This window comes from Oreochromis aureus, linkage group 6 (assembly GCF_013358895.1).
Source record: "Oreochromis aureus strain Israel breed Guangdong linkage group 6, ZZ_aureus, whole genome shotgun sequence".
In the NCBI taxonomy this organism is placed as follows: Eukaryota; Metazoa; Chordata; class Actinopteri; order Cichliformes; family Cichlidae; genus Oreochromis; species Oreochromis aureus.
Genome location: NC_052947.1, coordinates 18,977,740 through 18,999,578, shown reverse-complemented (window position 1 = coordinate 18,999,578; position 21,839 = coordinate 18,977,740). Strand labels below are relative to the sequence as shown.

The following is a 21,839-nucleotide window of genomic DNA, read 5'->3' as shown; positions in this document are numbered from 1 at the left end:
ATTTGCACACAATAACAGATTTATTTCAGAAAAAAAATTCCCTGGGTCAATTTTAGCCCCCTGAAAAACTGACGACTGACCAAAGCATAAACCATTGTTGATCAATAATGTGCTAACTTTGAAATGGTCAAAACTTAACTGGGGGTTACCTTCGAATTTCCACACAGTATAAAAACTTCAACAGAAGAAATCAGTTTAGATTTGAGAAGAAGAATTGTTGATGCTCACAAAGCAGGAGATGGATATACATAGTTATCACAGCGCTTTCAAGTGTCAAGAACTGGAGTCAGAGCTGTCATCATCCCCCTGAAAATATGTGGGGTCAAAGCCGGAAAACCATCAAATTTTGTTTATTTCTCTACTTTCCTAGGCTATTTTGGATTTAAGCTAATTTTGCTTTGATTTTAGCTTCTAACTTTTATGGAACAACATCAGTTTATTAATGTAGTATTTCTGCTTCTATCTCAGCAAATGATCTGGATTCAGGAAAAGGCAAAACAAACAAAAAAATGTATCTGTATGTATGTATATCAGTCAGTCAGACAGGAATATGGACGACTGCCTGACAACTACTGGTTGCTAGGGAAAAACAAATTGAATCAACCTGCTGTGAATGGTCGTTCGAGGGTACTGGGAGTCACTGTGAAATCAATCGTTAGGCCACAGCAACCAACTGGTTTCTAGACCAATGTGACTGAGGCTTTGAGACAAAACAGTGAGCTGGCACAAAGTAAATAATTTATCATACAAACCAAACTAGTAATCAGTAAAACATCCTCATAAATTCTGCCCAGTGAATTATAACAAGGTGTAAACATTTTGGCTCTACAGTCTCATTGTGGGCAGTAACAGGAGACATTCAAAGCTTTTCTACTTCAACTTTTTAATATTTCTGATGCAAGTGGACTGTTTTTGTTCTTAATAAATATTCATAGTTTGATTATTTCAATAAGGTACCCGATTTCAAATATAATAAAGGCTGGTGTAACAATACCTATTTGTTTGGAGTTTTCAAAAGGTGCATACTCACTGTGTTGTATCAACACATGATGAGGACTGGGAAAGTGGGAGCGATTTGGGGAGATGTGCATTGTTTTCAATAAATAACTTTGTTCTGCTCTTTTAAATGATCTAACAAGAGCCTGACAGCTGCAATTCGAAGAAACATACAATAAGAGAGTCTCAGCAGGTAGGAATCTACATACTAATGAAATCTCGCACTCTTTTGATTTGCTGCAAAGAAAACATGACTAACACTCTGGATTAAAAACCCCCCAAAAAACTTTCAATCTTATATCCACCAACAACAAATAATGTACAGAGAAAAAATGCCATGGCAGTGAATGCTATAGTAATAGGTAAATACTTTTACCAAGTAAATAATGCATTTTGTGTGAATTGCTGTATTGAAATGTATACAAAAGTACTGTGACAGAAAACCTCAAGGATTTTACTTTGAAAGGGTTGTTGTGACCTAACAAGCCATCCAGATTCTGATCCTTGTTATTGCAGTAGTAACTCTATTATTAGATGCACAGCTTCAACAACGGCCACACTGATTGAATATATATATTCATATTTTCCCCTGATAATTTAATTACTAAATACCCTCAAGCCAGGTACATTTTCCACGCCTACCAAAAAACACAGAAGTCAGTCTTAGTCAATACGATGCAAGGAAGTGATATACAAACAGCCACACAATGGGACTCGATCAAAATCTCTAAGTGATAGTGACAGCATGTCCCAACTAAGCAGAGTTCACCCTGTACCTGAATTCGAGGTTTTAGCTCTGCAGAGATGAGAACTGCAATGACTCATGGTGGTAGTGCTACGATCAAGTTTAAAAGTCGGCTTGGCCGGCAGCAAAATGATTGTAAAAGGATGCGCAAGGTTGGAGTCAAGTACGCTCCTCTTGAGAGTAAACAATGACTGAACACACCTGCTGAGTATAACAACCTGTGCAGACTGAGCTTACAGATATAATAATTTCAGCACTAATCTCATACATCTTTGACTTTACTGGTTTATATCGTTGTAAAGAAAATAGAGCAGAGCGGCGACCAAAGAAAATCCTGAATTATTCTAATTAAACTAAAAAAAAAAATGAAGAAAGCAAAAGTAAGATTAATCTAATCTGTGTAAACCACTGTAAACAATAGCTGAAGTCACTATTGATTACTACATATATGTATATATATATATATATACATATATAGATAGATATATATACACAATGCATATGAACTAATGACCCACAAATTATCGTGTTCTTCTTTGTCATAGTGTATGAATCAGTGCAATATTCATAGTGTAGGCTGCAAAAAGTATGTGCATTTTGCTATTCACAAGAAGCGTCTGCTCATGTAAATCAGATCTCAGGACAAAAATCTGTTGATTTACATAAAGCTGGAAATTTTTAGACAGTCACCTCAAAGAGGTCAGGTATTTGTCAGTGTAGAGTTTAACAAATTCTCTTAATGGAAATGATTGAGTGCTGTGCCAGGCAGCCAATGCCCAGCTAAGGTGACCCAAAGGCACTGGCAGAATGCTAAATCAGAGGGGGAAAGGAAGAAAAATGAAAATGCGAGAAACAAAAACAACAAAAAAACAACAAAAATCAGAACAAAACCAAACCAGAGAGTAACAGCTAAAGGCTAAAATGAATCTTTGGAGCTGGTTAAAATCTCTGTTCATGAAGTTATTGAACTGGCATGTTGCCCATGACTTTAGAAAGACTGGCACACTCTAAAAACAAACAACACTGCATGCCTAAGGTTTACCAAAGAGCACCTTGGCACTCCACAGCAGTACTGAGAAAATATTTTGTAGATAAGGTTGAAAGTTGAAAACACAGCACCACATAAATGGTGTAAACGGGCCAATGTATACCAAAATGATAACATCATCCCAGAGGTAAGGGAGAAAGGACTTAGGGTTGTTTTTGCTACCTCTGGGTATGGAGGGGTTGCCAATAGATGGCAGGAGGGAATTAACTCTGCCTTTTGGAGATGTTATGGAATGACCTCAAGTCAGCCATTTACACCAGAGAGTGTGGCTGAGCTGAGGCAGTTTGGCAAGGAAAAGTGGTCCAAAATTCCCCCAGAATGTTGGACATGTCTGATTTGCTTTTGCCTGTTTGAGGTTACTGCTGCCTGACCAGTTTTCAGTTGCAAGTCGTCACCCATACTCCCCACAAGCACTGTGAATGTTTGATAGGTATGCTTAATAAAGAGCTTAAGCAGACTGTGTTTGTCTATACTTCTGACTAAGGTCAAAATCTGATGACACTGTATGAGCAGGTCCTGCAGGAAATCAGGTGCAATGGTCATGCATATATCATTTACAAAGTGCTGTAGATGCACATATGTTGATACGCACACACACACATACATACAAAGACAGTTTTCTTCTTTTCCAATGCAGACAGTAACTAGAAAAAAAAAAAAACAGTAAAAGAAGAAGAAACAAAATACACTGCCTACATTTTTGAAAAATGAAACACTTTTGTAGTATTCCCTCTGTGCACCACCACAGAGGATTTTAAATCAAACAATCAAGATGTGATTCAAGTGGATACTTTTGAGGATTTTAACTGTTTATGAATTACAGTCAGATCTATGATTGGACAAAGTAATATTATTTTAAGTATTAAATTTTTTTATTATTTAGACAGAAATCCTTTTCAGGCTACAATCTCCATGTTTCTGTGTTTCCTCCCTTGAGATTCTCTGCCAGGTCTGCTAGGTCTTTATTGTGGCTGCCTTCAGTTTTTCAGTAACTGAAAAGGATGCGCTGCTAGGCTGAGATCAGATGACTGACTTGGCCATTTCTTTGCTTTGAGAAAGTTTCTTTTGTAGTTTCCTCTGCAGTATTCTTTTGGTGTAGCATTTGTCCAAATCTGAGCAATACAGCTTCAGAATTTATCCTGATTTATACATTTATAAATACATTTATCCTAGGCAGCTATCCCTTAATACTGCCTACTCCATGTCTGACAGATAATGTGGTACACCACATTTCTTCATTTGTTTTTCTCCTTCTTACTTTTCTTTTCATTCTGCTGATGCTGATCTTGGCTTCATCTGTTAAAAGATTTTTTTTTTCAGGCTATTTTGTTCGGCAAAGTTTAAGCTGACCTTCTTATTCTTGAGTGTAACCATTGGTTTGCAACTTGATGTCAACCCTCTGTATATTCAATCAAATTTTATACAGCGCCAAATCACATATTGTAAGGTGGACCCTACAATAGTACATACAGAGAAAAACCCAACAATCATATGACCCCCTATGAGCAAGCACTTTGGCGACAGTGGGAAGGAAAAACTCCCTTTTAACAGGAAGAAACCTCCGGCAGAACCAGGCTCAGGGAGGGGCGGCCATCTGACATGACCGGTTGGGGGGAGAGAAGGAAGACAGGACAATATAGAGTGCAGATGTTAATGTTATGTTTAACTCCTTGATGGTTTTCTTAACTCAGATGTTGTGAAGTTGTTATTCTTAATCATGGAAATAATTCTGCCATCATGCACTTTAGTGATCTTTTGTGGTCTTTCAGTGGTTTTGATGTCTCTCTCTAGTGTATTCATTCTTTTTAATAATGGCCCACATTTTTCATTTGATCACTCTTAAAGTTTTTGGTATCTCTCTGATCTCTTCTGGTTTATTTGAGGTTTTCAGCCTGATAATGGCTTTCTTTACTTTTATCAACATCTCTTTGGATCTCAGATTATGAGTTCCAGTGAAAAGGAATCAAATGCAAGGTCAGTATGTGGAATCAACAATCTTTAATCTGATTAATTTGTAGTGAAATGCCAAAGGAAGATGCCTCACCTGCTATGGCCATGAAACTGCTTGCCAGTCAACTTTCCAATTATATTTGAGCATCTACAAATGGGGTCTATGTACAAAAATGGCTGAAATCCCTAAACAGTTAATCCAGAACGTTTGTTAAACCCCTTAAATTCACGCTGAAAGTCTTGCTGACAGCTGAAAATTCACTGCCCTGTACAGAGGCAAGATAACAAAAGAGCAAAGCTGTCTAAAAACATAATAAACAAAAAGTACAGAAAACAGTAGTGAAAGGACAGAGTCTGCTTTTAAGGAATGATTTTTAAAGATTACTCACTGGATTAAAATGCCCTTTAAGCATAGGCTTTATAATTCAGAGAAGATTGCAGACCTGTAGCTATGACAACCCAACAATGCCAAACACTCTCGTGCACGTCACTAAATCGCTGTGTATCGTAACAACACATTTTCTGTTCTTCAAAGAGGGTTGGAGTTTACTTTAGAAAATGTAGTGTGGTCTTCGATAATCATTCCAAAAAAAAAAAAAAAAAAAATGGAAGCGACTGAATGAAACCTTAGGAAAGCCTAACAATATTGCTGTATATCCAGACATACAGACATACAATACACTGGCAGAAATAGAAATTAATATAAAGCCTGTCTTTGGTTTGGGCTGATGAACCAGCAGACTGAGTTAAATGTCACAGTGAGCAGTGTGAGGCATCCAAGAATGGCTTAATGACACTTTGGCATTTCACTGGCCTGGCAGTGATGAGCCTAAACCTGAGCCACAGGAAAGCAGACACAAATCTTCAGCACTGGATTTTCATGCTCATCTATCCTCTAACACTTATGGTACAAGGCTGGAGAAAACAAACAAACAAGGAAACGCCCACCCCACCCTCGCACCGCCGCTTAATATACTCACTTCAGAACAGCAGCGTTGTACATCTTGGAGAAAGCTTGATGACAAGGTCAGTGAGTGCCTTGACTGAACATGATTATTACTGTGCTGGGATGCTCACATATCAACCGACAGTCTGTGGTGTTTGAGCATAATTTCTAAAAGAGAATCTCATTTCATCTGCAAAGTCTGCACTCAGACAAAGAAAAGACAGGCATAATTGAGGTCATGATCTGAGAAAAACGCTGACAACAAATACCCAACAGAGCAGACACACACACACACACACACACACACACACACACACACACACACACACACACACACACACACACACACACACACACACACACACACACACACACACACACACACACACACACACACACACACACTCTACCACAGAAGATTTTAAAACAAAGAAACTTTCCAGCTTCTCATGTAATTCCTGTTTTAATTTTGGCGACAGTGCACTTTAACAACTGAACCGACCGGGCATAATGCATTATGACCACCTGCCAAACAACTACTAACTCAGTTTATGTGCTAAAGCTGCTGTTGTGTTATTCAAGCAGCATTGAAGGTCAAAATTTAGACATAACATAATTTGTCAACAACTGATTGCAACATCCACATTTCTAAATGTTTCATAATCTAAATTTTTTTAAAAATCCTTAAAGTTGTTAAGTGCACAGCAAATGTCTCCCACGTCAATTGATGCATGACAAAGGTTTGACTTTTGTGAAGTTCTGAGTCTGCAGTGACATTCACTGTATTAATGAAACTTATGCATAAGTCCAATAATAATAATAACAATTATAATTTAATTTTCCTCAGCTTGTGAGAAGTTGAAAAGTATGTGTCAACAGTGGCCCAGTTAGAAAGTAACCTCAGGAAACTGTGTGAGAAGAGAAGCAGAGCTTGTTTTCCCCTATTCAGTCACTCAGACCAAGCTGACTGGACAGCAGCTGTCGAGTGAGATGGATGTCTGTTCACTATGAGGGCTGAGAAACTGCTGACAGAGCCTCCTGCTCTCTTACTAAAAAAAAAAGAAAGAGGGGCAACAGAGAAAATCATATTTGGAACTGCAGGTTACAACCAGGAAACAGCCGAACTGACTGCATGCATCATTTTTTATTACATTTTAAGAGTTTTACTTTGGATTTGGAACATTAAAAGAGATTTGGGTTTGGTTTTTCCTCCATTCAGACTGTAAACTTAGTTTGGCATGTACTCAAAGTGTTAGCAGTCCCTTCATTTATGAGAGTGACATTTCAACACAATGCACTCGCGCCTGAATGTTTTCAGAGCAAGAGGTGGGGTACGCGTAGATGCGGCCACAGATCAATGCCACCACCCATACAAATGAGCCTGGGCTGAATGAGAAAGATTAGAGCAATCACTTGGGCACACAGCAGATAGGGCTGACAAGAGTGTTTGTGAGCTTTCTGGACATGATGCATTCAGGTGTGAAAGGCAAACAGGATTGCTCCACAAATACTAAACAAAGACAAAAGACCCACGTGAAACACAGGATCACATCAATGAACCCTCGTCAGAGAAAAGCATCAACACTTTTTATGGTGAATTGTTTGAATACATGACTGGTATATGCTCACTGGCCACTTTGTTAGGAACACTTTGCTAGTACCTAGTTGGATTCTCTTTTGCCTTCAGAACATGATGGAGCCATCCTTGGATGATAGAGGCCAGCTAGAGCCTCTATCAGCTAGCTGGATATTTTCTCTTTCTCAGAACAGCCTGTCTGGGACCAACAACTATGCCATGCTCAAAGTCACTTAAGCCACTTTTCTTCCCCATTCTCAACTTCATTTTGAATTCGAACAGGTTGACCTTGTCTACATGTCTAAATGCACTGTTGCTTTCATGTGATTGACTAATTAGAAACTTCTATTAACAAGCAATCGGACAGCTGTAATGAAATATTAACGTGTATATGTTTCATGTTAATTATCCATACCTGTATTTTCCTATATCCAAGAAGAAAGATAACATATAGCACATGCGCCTGGCTAAACTGAATGAGATTATTTTGAGCCTAACATTGTGTTGGTCTCCCTTTTGCTTCCCAAACAACCTTGATTCATCGAGGAATGGACTACATTAGACCCCTGAAGGTGTGTAGTGGTATCTGGCACCAAGATGTTAGCAACAGAACTTTTAAGTCGTGCTGCGAGTTGAGACCTCCATGGATCAGAGTTGTTTGTCCAGCACATTTCTTAGATCCTTGATTGCAGTTTCACCACTGTTCCTTCCTTGGACCACTTTTGATAGATTCTGACCACTAAAAACTGGTGAGACCCCAAAACAGCCATAGGTTTGAAGATGCAGTGAACCAGTAGTCTAGCCATCCCAGTTTGGCCTTTTTCCAGTTTGGTCAAATCCTTCCGCTTGCCTTTTTTTCCTGCTTCTAACACATCAATTTTGGACAAAATCTTTACCCACTACCTAATATATTCCACCCACTAACAGGTGGCATAATGCAGAGATAATCAGTGTCGTTCACTTCACCCATCAATGGTCATGTTTTGCCCAATAAGTGAATAATGCAAGGCAGTTTGTAACAACATTTTAAAAGGAATCCTATAAATAAGCTGTTGTGAATCATGCATCAAAATGTATTCATAACTTTGGGAGAATCTGGATATCAAGGATTGGATTGTCATGAACTCTTTCTGTTCTTAAAATAATTCCAGAGTTGATATGAATAATCACACCAAAGGCAAGAGCTCCAAATTCATGTCCAAGGTGTAGAGGCAACACAGCATGGACATGAATGAGAGGTTCAGGCTCAGTGTCAAACTGCTCTACTGCCGTTTGAGTCACTGCAGCCAAAATGTTACTATTTGTCAGTGTTGGTGAGATAAGTTCATGTCGGGAACCAAGTTGCTTAAAATGATGTGCAAAATATAAAGAAAACCTGCATCCTATGATTGTCTCACAATAAAGCAAAACAAAAAAACAACAAAATAAAAAAAAAACAACAGCTGAAAAGAGTAAAGAAATATACCAGTTACTTAATTTTAGTCTGGGAAATAAAAAGATTTAAACATTATTGTAATGTCTTTTATATTTCACAGCATAACCTTTACATTAATGTCACAGAGTGGACAGTAATGACTAAAAAAGGATGGTTCTCTGATCTGCAACTTAAACACAACATGGGCTACAAAGTATGCCAGTGTGTGGGTGAGTGTGGGGGTGAACAATTTCCCCAACTCTTGTTAAACGGTCAGCTGGAGTCATTTTGCTTCTCTATTATCACATCCTGATTAGTTAAGACAACAGATGTTGAGTAAGTGAGTCAGTTTAGTTTCTCATGCAGTGTGGAAGTAGCAAGAATCTGTAAACTCTGTTTTTACATAGAAAAGATTTTCACAAGTAAAATCTACCTCACAGCCTAATTACACTGCAGATAAAAGTACGAGTCATACACTGATTTTGACCTTTTACTACTAAAAGAATATTACTCAATATATCACTGAAGCAGACTGTTAGTTTGTATTTTTTATACAATTACATTTACATAATTGTTACCATGAGCCATTTTCTGTATTATTGGTATTTTATTACAAAATTAACTTAGAATATTACCAAGGCAGCAAATGAGCAGACACAGGGGATGTGATTAATTTAATTAATTAGTACATGCCCATTGTTTTGCCTGTTCATGCTGTTGGCAGACTGATGTACTTTATCACACTGAGAACACTATAAAAATAGGAGCATGAGATGTTGTTTGTATGCTAAAAATTTATCATTTCAGCCCATTGCTGGGTCGTTGCTGGGTCTGCATAATACAACTTTTGTGGATATAAATGAAATGTTACTATAGTGCCTGGATAATTCCTTTAGGTATTGTAGGTACATCAAGGCTAAAAACATTTAAGTTAGTCAATTGCTAGGCAGTTGCTAGGCAACTTTAAATTTAGACCTTTTTTTCCCCCTTGCAATTTATGTGTTTGAGTGTAAAACTCACCAGGTCTGTCTTGGGCATGTCCTGGTAGTCGGACGAGTAGTATGTTGACGTTTTCACAAAGCCATTGTCGCCCGCAACCTTTGGAGGCTGAGCATGTTGTCGGTATGTTGCGCTCTTTGGGGTCCAGCAGAACAGGCTGATGGACTCACGGACACAGCGCTCAATGTCAATTTCTGCGCACCACAAATAACAGGAGACAAACAATATAAAAAAAATGTTACTTGTCAGTGCTTGAGGCCCTCCCAGTCAAAGAGTAATATACTTTTGAACAACAGAGTACTCTTCATATATTTTCCAATGGATTTTGTATAAGAAAAAACATATATTCTTTATCCTCACCCAACTAGCCAAAAAATTGCTGATCTACACATGCAGCCTAATCATGATCAATGCTTTTTTCTTTTACAGTACTTAGCTACTAAGCTGCTCTGTCAGGCTCTAGGACACACTCAACATGGTGTCACGATGCTAACATAAATAACACGTATTATAGTAAATTATTCATTATTTTACTCTAATGTTGTCCTGCCCTCTGGAAAAAAGTTCAGATCCATCAGGTGCAAAACCAATAAACTAAACAGCTTCTACCTATGGCCTGTCAGAACCATTAATGCAAATTAAGAGTGTGAACAGACGTCATTCTCTCTGTTGCAGCCATTCCCTGCGAAATATTTTGGTCCTTCCTTTTTCTGTGCAATATTTTGGTTTCTGTGCAATATTGTGGTCCTGTGCAATATTCTAGCAGATGTGCAATTACCATCCCCATCCTTAATGACCATAGCCCTTAAACACTATTTATTATATTATATTATTGCCCTTGTACACACGGCAACACTGTGTTTCTGTAACTCATACACCGTGTATATAGTGTACTTCTATTGTTGTACTTAAATTGTTTTTCTTCTTTGTATATTGTTTTCTGTACTTTCGCACCTTTGTGGTCTTGCTACCTAATTTCCCTGTGCAAGCAACTGCACAATGACAATACAAAAGTTCTAGGTTCTTCTAAGTTCTAAGTTCTATTTAGCTTATTACTATATAACCAGTATATTTGGCACTATTGGAAATTCTGTGTAGTTCTGCAGGTCTTAAACTGGGTAATTGGCAAAAAACATTTAGAATATAAAATAGCACTGCTAAATAAAATGCCAAAGCTTTACTATACTCAGCCTGAGAAGAACATGAATGTTTGTAGTACTTGTCTTATTAATAGCAGTAATTTAAACATTACATGCAAAACAAATCAAAGAACTGCTAATTTCTGCATTCTAAGTTAACACCAACATCTTATTTCAGCAAATTGTTTAACTGCTTTGTAAGAATATGAATGAATTATTTAAAAAAATAAGTGGTTCTTTCTCTCAACTCACATATAAAGCCTGAGAGATTATGTAAATGTAGTGTGGGAGGTTTAGTCAAAGAAGTGAACAGTTTGACCTTGGCATTTTGCTGCCATTAATAGTCTTAAGTAGTCATCCAGCAGCGCCAGTGGCTCCTTCAGATAATAACTGCCCATCGTTTAGCAGCCGCCTCTCATCTGAGCTCTTGTCTAGCAAAATTTCCACTCTCCCTCCCGATGCCTGTGTACTATTATAAACCCTTCCTGCTTCTTGTGGTGAGAATAGAGAGGATTAGGGAACAGGGAGTCACTGGATTAGCCAAGGATTTGGGTAAATTAGGAATTCTTTCCCTTGCAATCTTTCACACTGACAGCCTCTCTTTTTCACCCCGCTTTTCCATGGCTAATAAGCAAGACTGGCTAATGAGCACTCCTTGGTATGACCTGCACCTGGCCAAGGCTCAAGTGAAACTATATAGAAGATATATCTTTTCCCCTCATCTGTCCCGCCGCAGTGTCAAGGTTAGAGGGTTGTTAGCTCTCATGGGCTAGCACCTCAGAAACTCAGTTACAAGGTCCATTCTGGTGAAAAAAAAATGCTCGAGGTCTGAGATTCCTCACCGACAGGCTTGCAGGCAGTTCTGGGAAACCCATTTTCCCTCCCTAGAGCTATGAATGCTGCATGCAATCACTCCTGCTACTAAAAGAGGCAGAAATGAAGAAGAGGAGATTGATAGCCACTTTAACAAGCCCTGGGCTCAGCTGGGGCATTTTCACACAGCCAATTTTGTTAAGAAGTCAATTTTTCTTTTTTGTCAGATGAAATTACATTTACGTAATTATGTATAGGTGTTGATTGTGGGCTGTGACTTGTTGCCACAAATGGAAGAGCTGCATGATTAGTTAAGAGCAACTCAAAGGCCTTTTGGAAATGGACTAATGTAAGATGGAACTTACAAGCATGAAGATGAGAGACCAGTAATTTCAAATAAGTATAGAGCATTTGTTTCAACCCATTATTATGAAATTTAAAAAAAATTATCCTTCAGTGACCTGTACATAATAAAATTAAATAGTGAGGCTTGTGACAAACCCATTGCCACTTTTTGAGTAGTGCAGTTCTTTAACTGTAATCCATGATGACATTGCAGATATTCTAGCTACTGTGGGTCATCTGTGGGAAGCTGCAACTTACTGAGGATAACTTCTAGCAAAATACTAGTGCATGATGCTGCTTTAATATACACACTTACAATCGAAGAATATCAAAACTGTTGGCAGATGAAGTGAATAAGATTCAATGCAAAGCTTTGCTGTGAAGTCTCAGGAGTCATGTGGCTGTTTCTTCAACACATTAACATTGTAGTTCAAGCACACTCCTTTAATCACAAAACACTCCCCCATGGAGAACAGCATTCTCTAACACTCCTCACGAATGAAGGTAAAAAAAAAAATAGTCCAAGGTGTAGACCTGGTCTCTACAATCTCCAGATCCTGATACCATGAAGCATCAAGATGACATTCACATGGATGACAGGACCCAAGGTTTCCCAGGAAAACATTCCCCAAAGCATCACACTGCTTCCAATGTGTTGTCTTTTTGCCATAATGAATCCCAGTGCATCCCAGGTACTCCCCAAGTAAGCAATGCACACACACCCAGCCGTCCAACTTTATGCCTTCGCTCCCCACGTTCACCAATGATTCTTAGCCACCTATGACCCTGTCCCTAGTTCACCACTGTTCCTTTCTTGGATCAGTTTTAATAGATGCTGACCCAGTCAACTAGCCATCACAATTAGGCCCTTGTCAAACTCGCTCAGATCCTTACACTTGCCCATTTTTCCGGTTTTTAACACATCAAAATGTTCACTTGCTCCTTAATATCAGTAACTGATATCTCAGTATATCATTTAAACTGAGATATTGGTTGACTGTATCTGTGAATCCTGCATCAAAACTTATTCATAATGTTTGCAGAATACAGAAATCAAAGATTGGGTTGTCATGAACTATTTTTGCTCTTAAAATGTAACATGATTCCAGAGGGCCTCGTGCTCATATGAATAATCACACCAAAGGCAAGCCTCCAGAGGCTTTCTGTTTATGCCTGATGGGTCAGAGCTCTTCTGGTAGTGCAACGACATCTACACAATACTGAAGTAGTGTAGTTTATTATTGTAATTACTTAATGTACACTTATAGTAGTTGCTTAGATCCATGATTTACACTGTGAGTATATAGCTTTAAGTTGTTCAGGTATCATTATTGGAAAGTTTGCATAATTATTTCTTTACCCAGACAATATACGTCACTACTTGCCCACCATCTCGCACTAAGAAATCAATCTTGGCTGATCTGAAGTGCTCAGTATTACTGGTATTATTCAGTATTAGATTTAGAAGAGTTATGGAAGTGCCTATCTTGTAAAGACAGCTCAGTATTGACAATAATATCCTGCAAACAAGCGAGCTCACTCCAAGTTGTGTCACAAGAATGAGAAGGATTCTTCAAATGGTTTGATTGCACTGTTGCTTCTAGTGAATCAATCTGTCTGGGATATTTGGCTGAAAACAGAAGAAATACTTTTGAGAAGTTAAGCCTTGATTTCTTTTCTTAGACTTGCACGAGAACATAAAATCTAAACAATGTATAAAAAATGTTTAGTTTGGAATGGATCATCCTTGCAGTTGTGGCTACAAAGTCAGGTTACACTTGACACACAGAAATACTGAGAAAAAACAAAAGCAGTGAAAGACAGTGGCTCAGATATTGTTGATTGGTCACTTCATTAGGTATATTCAACTGCTTATTAACGCAAATATCAAATTAGCCAATTACATGGCACCAACTCAATTTCATCATGTAGACATGGTCAAGCTGACCTGCAGAAGTTCATAGTGAGCATCAGAATAGGGAACAAAGGCGGTTTAAGTCAGTTCAAATGTAGCATTGTTGTTGTTCCTAGACATGCTGGTCTGCTGTATTCTCCCACACAATCATCTCTAGTGTTTACAGAGCATAGTCCAAAAAATAAAAAAATATCCAGTGAGCAGCAGGTCTCTGGCTTTATGGTGCCAGAGGCCAGATGAGAATGGGCAGACAACTTACAGCTGGGAAGGCAAAAATAACTCAAATAACCACTTGTTACCTGCCACCTGAGTGGTGTTGATGATCATGTTCATCCCTTAATAACCACAGTCTAACCAACTTCTGATGGCTGCTCCCAGGAGGATACTATGCCCTGTCACAAAGCCCAAATCATCTCAAACTGGTTTCTTGAACATGACAATGAGTTCACTGTACTCAAATGACCTCCACTGTCACCAGATCTCTGTCCAACAGAGCACCTTTGGCATGTGGTGGAACGGGAGGTTCACATTATGGATGTGCAGCTGATAAATCTGCAGCAACTGTGTGATCTTTTCACATCAATATGCACCAAAATCTACAAGGAATGTTTACAACACCTTGTTGAATCTATGTGCCAAAGATTTAGGGCAGTTTTGAATTTTAAAAATGGAGTCCAACTACCAAAGTGTAGTGGTAAATATAGCCAAAGCATGTTCACATAAGCTACAATGCAGCATATTCTTTAAAACGGCTTAAATCTATGTTTTAAATATCCTATAATCTATGTTTTCTGAGAAGTCACAGCCTTCAAAATTAGCCAGCTAGTTAATCATATAAGTGGGGCTATTTTTTAATATTTATATGTAATCTGACTTATTTTTACAGCATGAAGTTTTTATACAAACCAACTAGCTGCCCACAGCCTGTCAGCCTGTGGGCTGCTAATTGCATACTGGTACCAGTTGGAACAAAATTATATAACAGCATTATTTATTTTATTTTTGGTTCTAAAATTAAATAAGTAGCTTTGGTAACTCACAAAGAAACTTATCCATGCTGAAAGTATGTCAAGGAAACTTAACTTTCAGCAGGATTCCTCATCTATAAATACAGATGTACATCCATTAAGACACTTTACTTACTGTACAGTACCACCTTTTCATTTTTTTTATATATATATACTATTTTAAATAGCTCCACATCAGGCCATTGGCCTCATCCTAAAATGTAAATGAAAATGCAATTTGTAACATGGCAAATGTGTCCTAGAGACATTGTTGTTTCCATCCTCTACTTCTTCGTCTGCTAGCGTTCAAGGTGTCTGTCTGTGCAGTGTGTCTATAAGCAGTTTCAGTAAGTCATGGTTGTTTTTCTCAGAGCTAAACATCTATAAGTAGAGCTCATCAGTTCTGTGCCCATCTCGGCTCATTGAAGCAAATGCTAATGTCCCGTGAAGGCAAATGCCTCTGCGCCATCAGTAGACACACGGTTCCCCCTTCAGCCAGGGAGCCTCTCTGGTCCATTGTGAATCAATGATGTCTCCAAACAGGACAGAGTTTTATAGATTACCCGAGGACACGAGACTAATCAAATGGGAATCACAGATTAATTGCAAACAAATGGGAAGCTGAGATGAATGTCTCGCTCCAAGTCTAAATGTTGCACAGCAGGTCACCTGCTTCACATGTTATGTTATACTCTGATATACTGACTCACTTATATTATTCACAACACTTAAAAGAAGACAATTCAGGGTCCTTTATCCTTTTGTCTTTTTTTAATCTGGAGACTCAAACAGGCGTTTTGTGGAGATAAGTCTTATTTGCATGTATGAAGATGACTTACAATACACACCGCATGATTTAACTGACATAATGAATACTTGGAAACATGACAGATTTTTCTTTGAATCTAGACCTCCCTTCTTTGTTGGAAAATTTGCAACTACAGACTTCCTGGTGTCATGCATAATAGGCTTGTCACTGAGAATTAATGTCTCTACTCCTATTTACTACCAAGAAAGAGGAAAAGAGAGGAGTGTGTCTGAACCATTTAAGAGCTACTGTCTTGCAATATTATCTTGACTGTTAATTTTTATTCTGGTAGCTGCGTATTTGAACAGAAAGACAGAAGACTTTTTTTTTTTTTAAATTTCACAACTAAATGTCAAGGCTGCTTATAGATCTCTCCGATGTTCATCCAACTCGCTGAATCTCAGAATAAGTCATATGTGCAATGCAAGGTCTCTGGATTCGCAGTCATAGTCACGACCACTAAGTATAGACTTCCATCATGCACAAGCTAAAATTAACAAAAATGAACAGAAATCAGTGAAGTGTAGATTACACGAATGCTGCAAAGTAGCTTTCAGTAAACTGCATGATGGTTCAGCCTGAAATTATTTAAATTAATCTAATATCTGAGAGAGTTTAAACATACGCAGTAAAATATGTAATATTTGATATTTTTGCATCCAAACGATTTTGTAATTTATCCTTCCGTGTGTGCTACAGAAGCTGGACAGACTATTTGTCTTCTTTTATAATGTCCAGCCAGCAGCATGGTATATATTTTCTGCCTCCATACATGCAGCTCCTGTAGTTACAAAAATGTGACGCATGTGGACTCTGCTCTGAAACAAATGAATGTGAGCTTCAGTTGTATGAGGACATCAATTCTGCACGCCTGATGGCAGAATGGAGCAGGTGCGGTACACAAATCACAGGATGTCTACTATAACTCACTGTGTGTGCGTGTGTGTGTGTGCGCGTGTGCTTTCATGAACATGAATGTGGTGAGGCAAAGCACACACTGACCTTCAAAACCATATTTTTTTTCATCAATTGCTGAGAAGCACTATTAAAAAGTTAAAGAACTTCAAACATAACACTAAGCCTCTGTTTTTGTTCATGTTCTCTGCATTTTGCTGTATGTTATTTACTATATTTTACACGTTCATAAAATATAGGATTTAAATGCTCACATCTATCTATCACTTGTTATTGTTTTCTGAAGTAAAAACAAAAACCTCCTCTGACGTTGAGATGATTTATAACAATTATTTAGCTGCAGTGTTCATTCTTACAAAATAGGAAGCTCAGTGTGTCCTGCACTGTGTCATCACTTGCTGTCAGAGCTGTCAACTTTTCAACCTGCTAACACACTCTAAACCAAGCGATAGACCTTCACATATTCTGCACTATGATTCATAAATGTTAAGAATTCAGTTTTTGTTGCTCAAGAGACCAAATTTTGAATTTATTGTAGCTTCCTCTCCAATAATACTGCAGTCTTTGTAGAAATACTTAGTTTGCAGCAGCCAAAAAAGCTGGACTTGCTTTGAATTAAATGCTAACATGCTAAGGTGTTTTGGTGCACCACTGTGGCTTTTTAGGCCTGACACTTCTGCTTTTGCCTTCCTCATTTTTTTTAAAGACACACTGTACACAGTTTAGCAGACCAGATGCTTTTACTTGTTCCAAAGATGCACAGCAAATTAAGAGGTGAAAGAGTTTTTGCAGCTGTGAAACGACTTGCTTTTGCACATCAGGCAAGCTCCTTCACTTCTGTCTTTAAATCTCGCTTACAAACACACTTCTACTTCTTGCCTTTCGACCCACTGTGAGATGTTGACTGTGACTTTATTTCACTTTTTATGTACGCCTTTATTGTTAACGTCTACAGTTGTTATGTGTCCCCTATCTTTTTACTGTCTGGTCTGTATTTGTCTTTTATGTTATGTTTTGGGGTTGTTGTTTTTTTTAGTCAGTCCTGCTGTCGTTTTCTTGGAGTGCTTTTTAAATAAGGTGGTGTGGTATGGTAAAATATAAAGATGTGATTGCTGGCTTTTGCACTGGACTGCACTAACATTTGATAACCTCCCCATAAAAGCACAGACAAGTTTAATGGGGATTTTTCACAAATCAGAGGTTTGAAGCTTTAAAGCAGTGAAATTTTGACCTGATAGTGGGGTTAGTAGAGATGAAGCACCAAAGTTAGAAGGATTCATCATGTTGAAATATCACAGTCTTGACCATTATGGTGGACTGACAAACCCACAATGGCATCTCAAAAGCCACACTACTGTGGGCTAAAGAAAGAGCAATAAATCCATTGAAGATAGACCCATGCTGTCTTAGAGGTGATAAATATTGTGCTGAAGTGTGCAGAACTTAGGAGTCTGTCTTTGTAAGGTATATAAAACTATTGCGAGTGGGGACCAGATTGTGGCTCGAAGCTTAAGTAAACAAGTCCTGTTTGAGGTCATGCAGCAGCCTAGATTTCAGTCCTAATATAGTTTAGAGTGAGTGCCAGATACTACACTGTAACTACCTAGGTATACACAGGCTGCGCTAATGAGGCTGGCAGTGATATACAGAAACAAGCTGGCAGGAGGAACAACTCCAAGGAAGTCTTGCCAGAGAAGCTGACTGCAGCTCTAGGCCAACATATTTTACCTTTATAAGGAGAACTGGATCTCCTTTTGCCTTCTGCCTCAATCACATGAATCTCCTGGACTCGGGCAGTAAAAACAATGACGTATTGCAACCACTAAAGTTTGTAGAAGATGGGGCTCAGTTTACAGTCTGCTCCAGTGTCCCTTTTGGACAAATTGTTCCTGTCTCTATTGTTTTTTTTTAAATCCCAAAGTCATTTTGCCTTTCAGCAAGAAAAAAAGGGGCTAAGCACCATTTGGAAATATAGTTTTAAAGGAAATTGTTTGAGCTATCCCCCAGGTGAAACTTATATTCTGAAGACAGACATTATGAATGCTGCTTGCTGACTTTATGTCACCGATACTTTGCTAAGTAATCGCTTTGTGAAAGTGAAAAGGAGCAGTAAAGTGGATGCATAATCAGAGACACTGTTAGGACTCGTCATTGTACGGCAACATGCAGTCAACGGAAACAGCAAAATCCTGAATGCACTCTGTCACTGTCTGCCCATAACACATTTAAAACTCTGACCTGGAGTGAGTCTGTGAAAAGAATTTAATGAATACATTTAACCAACACGGTTAATAAGTATGCATATCCATTAAGCCTGTATGAACAGAACAAACCCGCTGAATTCCTCCCTGATTTGTCGGCCCTCCTCCTGTTTCGTACAAGAAAGGAATCGGAATTGTTTCTTTTGTCTGTAAAACACTGAAATCTGCAGGGATTAACGACGATACTGCAAAGTTAAAAGACTTTAAGTATTTGCCATCCCAACTTTTCAATATTTCCTCCTCCTACGTCTCATTCTTGCTGCTGCACTGACAATGGTGCTTAGGTGGTGTAATGAGGTATTAACGAATTTGAAATGTCTGTCCACACGCAGGTGTATGCAATGTTTCCTATAGCGATTCACATTTGTTTCATAATTCTTTTGCCTTTTGTTCTTTTTTTTTGCTTTTCAGTAAATATGTCTGTCTCTTTGCATTATCAAAGGAGGAAGGGGCCTCAGGCAACATGCTACTCTCACATCGCTATCGCTGACTTTATTTCTTTGTATCTACCTGGAATTTTGTAATTGCTCATTTAATGATATCATACAAGAGATGCTAAGACAGAAAGAGTTTAAACTCTGAAGGAAGACGATGTAAATGATGAAGAAGCAAACAAGCTGCGAGCAGACTAATTCCAGGGCGCAGCGATCGACTGTTCAGTAGATGCAGAGCAGAGCGTGGCAACGCCGGGAGCACATCAAGCAGCGAGTATGTCTGTATAAGAGTGCAGAGCTGTCTGCTTTGAGGGTATCATTAACTCAGACACATGAGCGCACATAAGTACTCTGAGAAACGGAACACTGCCTCCTAGAAATGCACGCTGCTTTAAGATGGAAACCCTTCGGGTGAGATTTTAAAAAAGGCAGAAAAAAAGTATTTTTGTTTGACTTTTCTTTGCTTACATGAGAGATTTTAAAGATTTTAGGAAACTCTCATATATACTGTTTGGCTGTAGGTAATTAAGTAACACTTGTATGGAAAAGAATTGTAAACAGGGATTAGGGAAAGTCTGTGTAAATACACAGATGTACATACCAGATGACATTCTTACCTGGCAGGTCAGAGAAGAGCAGGATGCATTCATTGAAGCCATTAGCCAATAGGCGGTCCCTGAGTTGCTGCAATATAGCTACGCCAATACAGAATGGGAATGAGGAGTTACCCAGGAGCAACGTGTCCCACAGGTGGAAGATCTTGTGCAGTGGAAAAACATCTGTATTGTGGGTACATAAAAAAAAAAACACAACAAAGACAAGATTTTACAAAGTAAGTGAATATAAGAGTGCCTGAAAAGAAACATGCCTCCAGAGATGCTCAATGGGATCCTGCAAATGGGACAATACTGCGCAGCATGCACACAGTGAGAAATAGATAATCAGTTTGTGTATAATGAGGATAATTTGCATGTGCATAGTGCGTTTACTTAACATGGCTTTATGGGTTTAAAACGGGGAGCTCACTAAACAAAACTGTGCACTGTCAATGCTGCCTGGAGGGATATTTGATGTGGGGGAGGCAGCTGGGAAAATGTTTCGAGGTGGGTGTTGTTGTGGAAAAATGACAGGAAGAACATCAGGGGGCTGAGGAGCTTTAGAGCAAGAAACCTGCACAGGTTATTCCAAGCCAAATAAAACCACATCCTGATAATACGTCTCAGAGCAGTTATTATTTCAGTCACATTACTCTCAGTGTTTTAAAATTTAAGGTTTCCCTTCTGTATAGATTTATGCATGCGAACCAGCATTGTCCACCTGTTTATATCATCCCGGGGGTTTGTTAAGGTGGATACTAGGCAAGCTGAAGTGTGTGCATGTGTGTGTGTGTGTGTGTGTGTGGGCAAAATGTGACTGTGGTGAGTGCTGTGAAAATGCCTCGGAGGATCTGCACCGCATTAGCAGTCAGCCGAGCTGGCCGGTGCATGTGAGTGACAGTCAGTGTGTCTGTGTGTGAATGGAAGATGACCCTCCAACCTTGTCTCATATTGGATCGGGGACATTAGCAGTCAGAAGGGCACACCTCGTGAATACTGGACTCACACACAGCCTCAGGGGGAGGATAAGGGTTAAAAGGGTCACAACTCACACTCCCCACACCAGAACTGGTCTCTGTGTGTGTGGGTTTAACTGAAGACGTCTCGCCGAGCAAGGTGAAGGGTTCAAAAAGATCAGTGGATAGTGCACATGCAGACTAATCTGGCTTCAATTAGTGTAAATTACAAGTTGTGTAATGTCTGTAACAGTCTGCACACTACCACAGCTCTAGTGTAACGATCAAAATTTATATCGACAAGGTGACAAGTTATTAAAACGGTTGCTGTAAATGACGGGGCTGCCTAGAGGGAAACAGGTTAATTGCATATCATTTAATTTTGGGCCCCTGTTAATATGATCATTTTTCTGCGCTATACCTGCACTCAGTGAAAGGATCAAAGTGTAATGCTGCCATCCACTGACAAACTTCATGCTGGGAGCATGCCAAATCCCCACCCCCCACAAAAATGTTTGAAAAAATGTCCCTTTAATAATAATAATGATGATAATAATATATATATATGTTTGATGCTACACAGGTAAAGGAATCATACATATCACAACTTTTTGAATTCACTAAAACACAAGGATATCTGCCAATCTGCATCACTGTGCAGACTGCAACCTTTTTTTATGAAGATTTTCTTTTCCTTTTAATCTAATGCTTAATATTGCTGATCTAAACATCTACATCTAGATCATCCCAAAAGGCTAATAAGACTCCAATCATTTGGCAGTAGTTCACTGATTGATAAGTTATGCATTTATGTTGAAGAACATCAAAAAGTGAGTTTTCGCCTTCTCTGTACTTGCTGAAGTTTTACAAAGCCCCCTTTATCATGAGGCCAACTTCAAAAACATCCAGATCAGCACTATCAAAAATTTTAAGACTATAATAACTTCCCAACCCTCTCAAAGTACAAGTTTATAAG

General features: G+C 38.7%; 1 protein-coding gene across 3 annotated transcripts in view; it reads right to left on the bottom strand.

Moving 5' to 3' along the window:
* tbck (TBC1 domain containing kinase) overlaps window positions 1–21,839 on the bottom strand; it is a 46,438-nt gene that overhangs the window by 10,540 nt on the left and 14,059 nt on the right. For all 3 annotated transcript variants that reach the window (XM_031752336.2, XM_039613608.1, XM_039613609.1), the window contains exons 22-23: window positions 19,929–20,090; window positions 9,696–9,868 (exon numbers count right to left, since the gene is read on the bottom strand). In XM_031752336.2, the coding sequence (XP_031608196.2) occupies window positions 9,696–9,868; window positions 19,929–20,090 (335 nt within the window). The remainder of the gene's footprint in view (window positions 1–9,695; window positions 9,869–19,928; window positions 20,091–21,839) is intronic.